General features: G+C 43.2%; 1 protein-coding gene across 3 annotated transcripts in view; it reads left to right on the top strand.

The window, feature by feature from the left end:
* LOC119955416 (protein FAM102A-like) overlaps positions 1 to 12268 on the top strand; it is a 119430-nt gene that overhangs the window by 67260 nt on the left and 39902 nt on the right. For all 3 annotated transcript variants that reach the window (XM_038781519.1, XM_038781521.1, XM_038781520.1), the window contains exons 2-3: positions 6361 to 6481; positions 10326 to 10355. In XM_038781519.1, the coding sequence (XP_038637447.1) occupies positions 6361 to 6481; positions 10326 to 10355 (151 nt within the window). The remainder of the gene's footprint in view (positions 1 to 6360; positions 6482 to 10325; positions 10356 to 12268) is intronic.

Consider the following 12268-nt stretch of genomic DNA (forward strand, 5'->3'; position numbering starts at 1 on the left):
GTCTAATGAAGGATGTAAGAAGGAAGGAGGAATCATTCTTTAGACAAACCAATGCTTTCTTCCTGCCAAATGTTAATATTGCCATTGGTAGTACACCAGAGTTGGTGGCGTCCATTGCCTTGTTTCCTACCTTTCTGCTGGGAGCATAATTGACAGCATAGTTGAAAAATAAATGGAGCATTGGATTATGTGTAGCCTTGCAAATCTATCAGTGTACTAAATATTTTGTGATTATTAGGTTTAACCTTCCAAATCTAACGATTTGTGATCTCTACTGTGATCTTTCAACTTTTTCTGCTCTGATTTTACCACTTCTTTGCAAGATGGTTCCACATGGGACTGTAGTGGCATCTTCGAGCTGTGTCCCAGTGCTCATTATTCATTTGTCAACTGGCAGGAATGGGCAGGCTGTTTAAGGTAGCCTTTGCCACCAACCAGCACAACCCTGGTATCAATTGATCTTTTGGGTTATTCAGCAGTTGAAAATGAAAAGTTGGGTTGTTTTTGTTTTCTTTCTCCATACCCCAAGGTCAACTTGACGACTGCACCCCTTGTAATTTGGAACAGACTAGAGATAAGAGACCTGAGTAGTCTTTCTCGGGTTGTATGGACCAGTGTGATACACTTGGCCTAACTGACCTATCAACACAATCTAACCCTGTGGAGTTTTCAACTTCCAAGGTGATCAAGCCCCTAGTAAAAATAGCACAACCTATATTGCTTCTGTAGAATGTTTGAAAATTTGACCGTTTTAATGTGCAAAGTCATCGGCATATTTGTCTACTGATTGCGTTTTTGGCTGCTTTCCATTCCTAGTTTTTAACCTCTGCCAGAGTACTGCTTAGCTCAGGGGCTATATAACCTTGAGTGAAATGGCTTATGTATAAAGAATGCTTGTGTCAAATAAGTTTGAACAGAATTTCCTCAATTTCTCTTGCAGTGCATGCGTTTTGAATTATTCCTGTCTGAAGCGAATAACAAATTTAGATACCACAGTGATTCCACAGTACGTGAAATCTGTCCATCTCTTCCGCCCCCCCCCCCTTCCCCAAAGTGTTGGGCTAGGTCAGTTCTGTCTCAGTAGATAGAATCGTCGCGACTTGTAAGCACCAGGCTGTTTATGGCCTTGAGGTAGTTGTATAAAATATGTGAATAACGGCCTGTCATGAAGCCGTCTAGTTTATTTTGCAAGATTGAAATACATATTTTAAAATCAAAGAAAAACATTTCATTATTTGCACATAGAAAATGTTTAAAATTATGTTTAGGGCAGCATGGTAGCATAAGTGGATAGCACTGTGTGGCTTCACAGCGCCAGGGTCCCAGGTTCGATTCCCCACTGGGTCACTGTCTGTGTGGAGTCTGCACGTTCTTCCCGTGTCTGCGTGGGTTTACTCCGGGTGCTCCAGTTTCCTCCCACAGTCCAAAGACGTGCAGGTTAGGAGGATTGGCCATGCTAAATTGCCCTTAGTGTCCAAAAAAGGTTAGGAGGGGTTATTGGGTTACGGGGATAGGGTGGAAGTGAGGGCTTAAATGGGTCAGTGCAGACTCAATGGGTCGAATGGCCTCCTTCTGCACTGTATATTCTATGTTCTATGTTTGGGGGAAGATCGAAATACATATTTTAAAACAAAGGAAAAATACTTTCGTATTAGCGCATAGCGTTTGGTAAAGGACCAATCTGGAGTTGAGCCAAGTGTATGAGGCTGGAATGGGAACACTTGGTATAACTGGTCTTGGTGCTTTCCTCCAGAGAGAAAGGGGAACTGGGTATATACCAATCAGCTTCTAACATTGTTACACATGAATCAAGATCAGGTATTGTCTTTGGATAAAGTGGGATTAGAGGTCTGGGAATAATTTAACCACGTTTGTGTTTCAAAAAAATATATTTCCACTCTAAATGCCGGAGTCCTCCATGAGTGTAATTGAAATTACCTATGTAAATTTGGCAGGTTGGAGGCACAAGGGTGTGATTACAGAGACACATTGTGGGAGGTGTAATTACAACGTGACCAGTTTACATAGGCAGTTTCCATTGTAAATGTAGGCACGGGAATTTATAAGGAGAGAAGTTGCCGAGAAGTGATATAAGGGATATATATAGGTTTGTTTATTTCTTTCCAGTGTGGCTTTTGGGACCCTGAACCAAAAGTGTTACGCATGCTTTCATTTCCCCAAGGTTTTTGGCACGGCTCTCTGTTTTGGAGGTGGGGCGGAAGAGAGCAATTCTTTAAAAAATTTCTCTAAAATTTTCAGTGTCCTTGCTCTTGTACACCTACTGCGCACAGATGTATCCTTGACAAAAGGCTCCACCTATTTTTTGATTACGTAAGAGAGAGCGTCCGTTCCTGGCCTTCGATAGACTGGGGGATATGAAGCAAAATTATTTTTTGATGCAGATGCAGTTTATAATATCAGGACTGTCCGTTTAGCCAAATACAGGAGACTTCATTCCCCCCACCCCCTCACCAAATAAATGGCATTAATGGGTCACTAACTATTCTTAGTTTTCAACATGTCTTTTGTAATTTAGGGATGCTGTTCTTGAATAGATCTGCTCTGAATTTCTATCCAACAAGCATAAACCTATACAGTTCAAATGCTGCAAGACTCTTTCCCACAACTCTGTGGACGTGGCAAATGTAGAGCACACATGTGATACAAATGTTTACACTGCTTTTACTGAGCAAAATGTTGAAGCCAAGCATATCTTGATTCCTCTAGATTCCCAGTGGCTTTGCTGCATACATGCGTAATCGGGGATTTGGAGGGGGGGGGGGGGGTGCGCGATATCAAATATCCCTATATTCCTTCAAACCTTTCATAAATCAAACTTCAGAGCTGATTTCAGTGCCCAAACTATTCGTGAGGCTGCTGGGGACATGGCGCAGATTTGTTAATTTGAAAACAAAATACATTTAATGAAGTTTTTGATTACCAAATGCAACATTCATGCAGAGGATTTGAGGCTGCATTTCCTCTGCAGCTGTGTGGTCTCGGTGTGAAGCAGACCAGTACTACAGTTCTAAGTCTTCATGCCGCCTAATAAGATGATTGAGTCATCTATGTAACAGTCGGAGGACATATTCTGGTGCAGACCCACTTTTTTTCTTGCACAGACCAGTCCTATCTCAAATTGTAAAGTCACAAGTGTTCTGTCAGGGGCCACTGGTTAAAGAATTGTAGACTAATTTTCTGGGTAATTTCGTACAAAGAGGTGAAAATCAGGGGTAGCACAGTGGGACAGTGGTTAGCACTGCTGCCTCATGGTGCTGAGAACCCAGGTTCAATCCCAGCCCCCTGTCCGTGTGGAGTTTGCACATTTTCCCCATGTCTGTGTGGGTCTCGCACCCAGAACCCAAAGATGTGCAATGTAGCTGAATTGGCCACACTGAATTGCTCCTTAATTTGGGGGGGGGAAAATTGGGTACTCTAAATTTATTTTTTATAAAGAGCTGAAAATCATCTATTTTGCTCACTCCTGCCAAAAACCAATGTTGAAATATAATATTATTGCGCCCACGTGCCGGTTATTTCAATGGTCCAAATTCAAAGTTTTTAATATTTGTGCAATTTAAAGGGACAAGTTAGCTGTGAGTCGGTACTCGTCAGCCCTCGGCACCCCTCCAGTTCTCCTTCCCCTCCATACTTGGGTCCGGATATTGCTCTCTGCAACTTGGCTGATTTATTCGAGGTTGAATTTACTTTGGTCCTTTGGGCCTCGCGGCTCTAGTACAACACCAGAATTACATCAGGTTTGTGACGCTGAGCAATTCAGACTCCTTTGTTTCAACCGGATCACATCAGTGACTGTGAACACCTCCCTCAATCCTGCTGCACAGAATGTACACAGTTACTATGCTCTGTTAAGGTTGTTGCCCATGAGTCAGTGCATCAGGATGCTTTAATTCTTTCAGAACAGAAGGTGGATTTTGTGCTGTTTGAGGAGAAAGGTGTTGATGCTGTGAAGCAGGATGTTTTGTATGTTTTTCCATTTGTGTTAACTTTGCAACCTTCCCAACAGAGATATAGCTACAATCCTCTCCTGCTCTTATTACTCTTGGGTGATGAGTAATTTAATTTCACCCAGGCTAAGTTGAATTGAAAACTAGGGTGCTATAGCTGAAAGACCAGCCTTGCACTGTGCCACCCTGCCCTTTGTGACTGCTCCAATGCTTGATGGTTTTTGGCTAACTCTTGACTGTAATTTATTGCATGGAAATACTCCAAGATCACAACCTATCCTGTGCTATAACCATCACTGTTAACATCCTGAGCCACAGCTGCCTTGTTGTGCTGGTGTAGCCCAGTACCATGGCTGCTCTAAACAAACATACACTGTTGTGTCTTTCAAATGTTTTCAAAATTCATGAGGATTGGATGACTTTTTTCATTCCAATTGTGTAAGCCCCACTTTTGAAGTGTCCTTTTATGAGCATAATTTGTTATGTAAATTGTTCCAGTAGTTTTCTGTTTAATAATAATATTATTATTCGGTGTCCAACCATTTAAAAATAAATTTAGAGTAGCCAATTATTTTTCTTTTCCAATTAATGGGCAATTTAGCGTGGCCAATCCACCTAACCTGCACATCTTTGGGTTATGGGGGGTAAGACCCATGCAGACATGGGGAGAATGTGCAAACCCCACACAGACAGTGACCCAGGGCCGGGATTCGAACCTGGGTCCTCAGCGCTGTAGTCCCAGTGCCACGTGCCGCCCCTTGAGTGTCCAACCTGACCACTAAAGAGAGGTGAGCTGCAGAGGCCAAGTCCCGTTGTCATTTCTAGCAGGCTTCCTTTGACATGGGTGACGGTTCCTCTGGAATAAGCCCTTAGGGGTCTGAAATATTAACCCTAGAATTCCTACAGTCCAGAAGGAGGCCATTTGGCCCATCAAGCCTGAATGACCCTCTGAAAGAGCACTCTACCTAGGCCCACTCCCCGCCCTATCCGCACAGCTCCATCTTTAAAAAAAAAAAATTTAGAATACACCATTTATTTTCCAAGTGAGGGGCATTTTAGAATGGCCAATTTACTTACCCTGTTCGTCTTTTTTGGGTTGTGGGGGGGTGAGACCAAAGCGCAGAACTGGGGAGAATATGCAAACTCCACACGGACAGGGGACTAGGATCACATCCGGGTCCTCAGCGCTGTGAAGCAGCAGTGTTAGCCACTGTGCCACCCCAACCCACTGCCCCATCTAACCTGCACATCTTTGGACTGTGGGAGGAAACCAGAGCACCCAGAGAAAACCCACGCAGATACTGGGAAAATGTGCAAACTCCACAAAGACCGTCATCAAAGGCTGGAATTGAACGCGGGTCCCTGACACTCTGCAGCACAAGTGCTAACCACTGTGCACCATACCACTCTAGCAGGCTCAAATTGGAAATGAATCACTAGTTGTAAAGCATTTACAACCAGCAATGGCAGAGGCTTGCAGAGAGCCGAGATGATCAGATCCCACCAATCAGACTGTTGGTTGACTTAGCCCGGAGAAAACCTCCTAGCTTTTCAAAGACTTCCTTTTAGCTATAGCAAATCTAAGCAATTTAAAATGAAATGAAAATGAAAATCGCTTATTGTCACGAGTAGGCTTCAAATGAAGTTACTGTGAAAAGCCCCTAGTTGCCATGTTCGGGGAGGCTGTTACGGGCTGTAACCTGCTTGGTCATAGCCATAATTACTTTGCAATTGGACAAAACCCAACAGTCTGCTGTTTTGTTCGTTGAATTCATTCTGGCATCATGTATAAATCTGCAAGTAGACAGTCATACGGACGGGACATGTTAGCTGTTTCTCCACCATTGCTGCCGCTGCCCCTCCACCCCCCCCAAGCATTTTCTGTTTTTATACCAGTGATGGACTCATCTGGGAGCATTTAACCTGTGTGTGTGTACGTGTACACGTACACACTGGGATATATGACCATTGCCCTTTGTAGAACTGGTGAGAGCTTAGCGTTGTGAAAGTTATCCATACTTCTGTAATTTGCCTTGGAAAAATTAGACATTTATCTTGTTTGCAACAGGTAGAGAGAATTATTTTGTACATCTCCTGATCCAGAACGTTTTTCAGCCCCTGAGCAAAACCATAGTGTTAGCCATTAGAGATCCATAGTAAACTACAAAAATAGCAGCACTCTCTCTAGTGGCAAAAGAATAGGAGTTGAATTAATGAAATTTAACTCCTAAACGCTGATACTCCTATAGATCATCAACACGAGTCTGTCAAATATTCCAACCATTTTCAAATAGAAAAATAGCTCGGTGCTTTTGCAAGAAATTTTGAACACCGTAACTTTTATGAAAATGCAATGCAAGCACCAAGTAACAAATTTCTCGTCTTTTTGCAGAGAGGAAGTTCAGGAGAATTGTGTTCGTTGGAAGAAGAAATTTAGTTTCATCTGCAAGATGAGTGCAAATCCAGCAACTGGTGTACTGGATCCTTGTATCTGCAGAGTATCTGTACGTAAGGTGAGTGTTTGGATCTCCAGACTTGCGTTTTAAAAATTATTTGGAGACCATGTTTTACTCTGAATTTTATGAATGTCTGGTTTGTGAAATGGTGCAACCCTCATGTATTGCACAGTGTTCAACACAAATGAATTTCAGACAGTGATTATGGACTATGTAGGAAAACATTTGTTACGTGAACAGACTTTTATTTTATTGCTTTCTTGGGGGAAAATTTCTGTCCAGATGCAATTTTATCCTAAACCTTATTGGAGCACCTGTGCTCGTGGTGAAAGATTATTCAGGAGATATTGAAATACGGACAGTTTTATGCTGTGCCCTCTGTTGATGCTGTTTTATGTTGTGCAGAGAGATCTGGGTGTGCTAGTGCATGAGTCGCAAAAAGTTGGTTTACAGGTGCAACAGGTGATTAAGAAGGCAAATGGAGTTTTGTCCTTCATTGCTAGAGTGATGGAGTTTAAGACTAGGGAGGTTATGCTGCAATTGTATAAGGTATTAGTGAGGCCACACCTGGAGTATTGTGTTCAGTTTTGGTCTCCTTAACTGAGAACGGACGTACTGGCGCTGGAGGATGTGCAGAGGAGATTCACTAGGTTATTCCCAGAGCTGAAGGGGTTGGATTACGAGGAGAGGTTGAGTAGGCTGGGACTGTACTCATTGGAATTTAGAAGGATGAGGGGGGATCTTATAGAAACATATAAAATTATGAAGGGAATAGATAGGATAGATGAGGGCAGGTTGTTTCCACAGGCGGGTGAAAGCAGAACTAGGGGGCATAGCCTCAAAATAAGGGGAAGTAGATTTAGGACCGAGCTTAGGAGGAACGTCTTCACCCAAAGGGTTGTGAATTTATGGAATTCCTTGCCCAGTGAAGCAGTTGCGGCTCCTTCATTAAATGTTTTTAAGGTAAAGATAGACAGTTTTTTGAAGAATAAAGGGATTAAGGGTTATGGTGTTCGGGCCGGAAAGTGGAGCTGAGTCCACAAAAGATCAGCCATGATCTCATTGAATGGCGGAGCAGGCTCGAGGGGCCAGATGGCCGCCTCCTGCTCCTAGTTCTTATGGTGAGGAGCTTGATTTTGCAAGGGCCGAGAATTTGCTGTAATAACAACAGTGAGGCTAAAATTAGGGCAAGGACGTTGATGTGGAATGTTACTTTAACAGCGTAATACGTGATTACTGCTGAACAACAACCCCCCCCCCAATCATTTTTTAAAACTTTCCAAGCGTGGAGTCACATTCCTTCATTAATGTTGGGGGTATTTTTGGAATCGTTTAGTTCTTTTCTCTTTCTCTCACTCTCGTAATCCAGCCTTTAGGTCCCCAGTCTTTATTTTGCCTCCTGTGCAATAAAAATGAATTAAGGGGCAATTTTGTGACTAATTGCCTCCCATGCACATTTTTGAGTTACCATAGAATTTACAGTGCAGAAGGAGGCCATTCGGCTCTTCGAGTCTGCACTGTCTCTTGGAAAGAGCACCCTATCCAAGGTCAACCCCTCCCAACACTAAGGGCGATTTTGGACACTAAGGGCAATTTATCATGGCCAATCCCCCTAACCTGCATATCTTTGGACTGTGGGAGGAAACCGGAGCACCCGGAGGAAACCCACACACACACGGGGAGGATGTACAGACTCCGCACAGACAGTGACCCAAGCCGGAATCAAACCTGGGACCCTGGAGCTGTGAAGCAATTGTGCTATCCACAATGCTACCGTGCTGCCCCCGTGTTGTGGGGGTGAGACCCATGTAGACAGGGAGAATGTGTAAACTCCCCACGGATAGCGACCCAGGATCGAACCGGGGGCCCTTGACACTGAGGCAGCAACGCTAACCACTGCGCCACCGTGCTGCCCTCCTGCGCGACAAAGAGTAATTTGTATTTCCTATTTTTCACTTCCTGTTTTGCCTTGGGAACCAAGGGATATTCTTTAATCTTAGTTATTGTAGATCCTCCTGGTGACTTTCCTGTTAACATCACACATCCTCTGCAGAGAATGCCGTACTGGATCAGATGCAGGTTGGTAGAAATCTCTGCTGACAAGCTGGTGAAATGTCTCTGGACAAGTGTATATGAGATGAATGGAGAAAGTTGTTCCTTCGTCGCTGAGAGTAAAATTTGGGTCATCCCGTGTTCTCTAAGTGTGCGGGATGGATTTAGAACCTCCAAGCTCCAAGGATTATATTCTAACTGCTGTTTTGCCCTGTTTTGTTTCAGTTAGTTAACATATAATACACAACTTGCTCCTCCTCTGCTTCCCCAGATATATTTCCTATTGGGAACTTCTGCTGAATTCTCTCAATTTATTTGATTCCTTGTTCAAAAGAAATGTCCTAGTCAATGGACAAATAGGTAAACCTGAGTTGGGCATTTTGGATTGTTGAGGTCAGAGGCAAATGTTGAATGTGAATTCATGGGATTTTCATGTCTCATTCAGGTTTCTGACCATATTCTTCTAGCCCTTTCAAAACCCCCTGCTCAGAAACTTGTCCTTCAGGTGGCGCAGTGATTAGCACTGCTGCCTATGGCGCTGAGCACCCGGGTTCGATCCTGACCCCGGGTCACTGTCTATGTGGAGTTTACACATTCTCCCTGTGTCTGCGCGAGTTTCACCCCCACACCCAAAGATGAGCAGGTTTGGTAGATTGGCTATGTTAATGGCCCCTTAATTGAAAAAATAATAATAATTGGGCACTCTAAATTTATATAAGAAAAAATAAGAAAGTTGTCCTTCTGTTCCTGACAGTTCGTAAATGCAGGGAGAAGAAATTTCTGCTGTTGAGCAGAATTTAGACTTTTGGATAATTTATTTTGTTTACAACCTCCGCCTCCCCTCAACTGCTGCATCCAACGCGGCGAAAGACCTGAGGAAAGGATCTCGGCCTGGAAAATCCCTCGTCAGTAACTATACTCGGACTAGGAACCAGGCAGCTGCCATTTAGCCTTAGGACAGCTCGGATCCAGCTGCTGTCACTCGTTGCAGCATAAGGGTGCTCTCTGCTGGCTGTATAAATGGAGCCACAGGGTTTGGCTGGCCTAGGGGAGTCTGAGGGCGCGGGGCATGATATTGTTGTTTTGTTGCTAGTGTCTGGACTCTCGTTAATTTTCAAGAGTTTTTAAAAATATATTCGTTAATGGGATGCGGGTGTTGCTGGCAAGGCAAGCATTTATAGCCCATCCCTAATTGTCCTTTAGAATGTGGTAGTGAATTAAAATGGGAAAATAGTCTGCAAAACGCTGCCATAGACCTTGCTTCTCTATGCAAGGTCATGTTCTGTTGGTGGTGCATGTAATACAAGTAGTCCATACTAACTGCACCGAATGCTGAATTACAGAGGTCACCTTGGTGATTTGGTGCAAATGCATTGGCCCACAGTCTTGACTGTATAGAAGGTAAATAAAAATATCATGATGTTTCTACCCACTTGAAATGTTTGAAGTGACCTAGAAACATTTGCATTTCACTGCAGATCGTAAGTACTATAATTACATAATTCCTAGTCACTCAAGAATTGCAGACATTTTATGTCTTTAACCACTCTCAACCCTGATGTATCTTAATTGATCATTCTGTAATCTATATAACAATATTATAGTTGCTGCAATCCTATTCTTCATGTCAAAGGTTTTCAGATAGGAGAATTACTGAAATTGTTATGAAATATATACTTTCCCTGTTTGAAGTATTTCACATACAATTACGTTTCAGTAAGAAGCGCAGCTCCTTCGCACACATGATGGCAGTGCACCAGAGTAAACTTTCACATGTCCATCTGAGAGTCACACGAAATGCTAAGAATAGAGTTTGTAATTATAATTGTTGCTCCTTCCTGTTTTGTAGGAACTGAAAGGCGGAAAGACGTTCTCCAAGGTAAGATCACATATCTACGTATAGACACTGACAAGTATGACATGGGCTGAATGTGAGATGTCGGGTTACAGGCTTCCTGTAGTCAGGATGTTTGCGTTAAAGGTGACTCAAATCCGTGAGCAACACGATGAGCATCTGCCAGGCAGCACTTTGTGATCGATCCTCCGGGCCAACACTCCACCCTTTCCGTCAACTGTCTTTTCGGTCCAGATATTCACCTTTACCAACTCAACTGCCTCATTGGAGAATGCAACTCTCCCTCGACTCTCAGCAAACATATTCAGGTGGTAGAATCTTGCCTCTGGTTAGATGTTAATGAGTTCCTGTCTTCCCTCTCCAACACACTACATTGTAATATCCGTTGAGATTAATATGTGAACACTGTACCCGCAGACGCTGTCCTTTGAACAATGTTAAAACTCGGCATGCCCCACTGGTTCTGGTGGACATGAAAGATTTGTGGCAATAATCTTTCCAGGCCAAAGTTCTTTGGCTCTCCAGGCCAAAGTTCCTCAATTGCTCAATTCCTCCACTGGTTAAAAAGCAAACAGATTAGGTCATTCATACCCTTCCTGTTTGTGGGATATAACTCTGCGAGTTTATCTGCGTTCACAGTAATCATGCGCGGATTGCTTTTGAGATGTATTTTCAGAATAATAATAAGCTTCATTATAAATACTTCTTTGTTTCCTCACCATCGTGACAGGGTGTAATTAAGAAACGCAGTGGATTAGGAACATTGAACATGCTGCCTTCATGCCCAGAATTGGGGCACCTTGCACTTTGCTCCTCTTGCCAACTGCAACATATGAGATATCTGAATGTATTTATAATGGGGTGTATTGGTGATCTAATAAAGTAGTATTGATGTTTGAATATTCTCCTTGAAAGGAATAAATTGAATGGTTCCCTGATCAATCTAGTCTTCAACAGTGACGTAGTTTTTCCTAAAGAGTCAACAATATGTTGCCAGTTGCTGTTGCCATAGTGAAGCTGCAAGGTGGCAGTCAATCTGAATACGTATTTTGCTTCCAGTATGACCTCAATTGGTTATTGGAGATGTACCAAATTAAGGGTCATATTGCTGTAAATAGTGAATACTCACCATTAGGTGAGACCCTTCCAACGCAGTAGTTTCAGACATGTCTGTAAATGTTTGGAAAAATAATTTTTAAAAGGCTGTAGTGTGTTAACAGGTCAGTTAAACTTTTAAAATAAAGGGCCGCGTTGATTGCAGCATTTTGTACTGTGCTTAAAGGAGTTAAGGGTTCCTATTGCACGCAAAGTCTCCCACACAATGACAGGATGAAAATATACCACCAAGAGCAGAGGATCTCAGGGTAACAGGGTACCAGGATGGAGTCATGAGAACGTGATCTCCTGGCGCACTCCCCTCACCACAAGGCAGAAAAGGAAAAAGCTGCTCAATCGAAACAACGCCAATCTACAACACTCGGGCTCTCACTCAAACCCTGCAGCCCACAGACTACTACCTCCACAGGGGAACCCAACTCAAAGAGTGAAGGCAAATCAGGAGCCCCCCCCCACCCGATAGGGGACAACTCTGGGAAGGGAAACCCATCACCCAATAGATCCTTTGCCTGACCGAGGAAAACACTGTTACTCTTGCCCTAACATACCCAATCAGGTAACCACGGCTACTACCCACACAGCCAAGAGAATATTGAAGAGGACAAGTCAAACCAGGATTAACCCAGGCGTGCACCCGTACACATTTCTCCAACTCTAAGAACCCCAGAGATGCCAATCATAAAGCAGAATCAATCACAAAGAACCCAGTCCGCTCGAGGATACGTGATCTGTCAGGACCTGGACCTTCATGGAAGATGAGCACTCACTCCATAATCCCAGAATCCATAATAACAAAAATGCAAAAGTAAAATACAACAGCA

This window comes from Scyliorhinus canicula, chromosome 21, assembly GCF_902713615.1.
Source record: "Scyliorhinus canicula chromosome 21, sScyCan1.1, whole genome shotgun sequence".
Taxonomy (NCBI): Eukaryota; Metazoa; Chordata; class Chondrichthyes; order Carcharhiniformes; family Scyliorhinidae; genus Scyliorhinus; species Scyliorhinus canicula.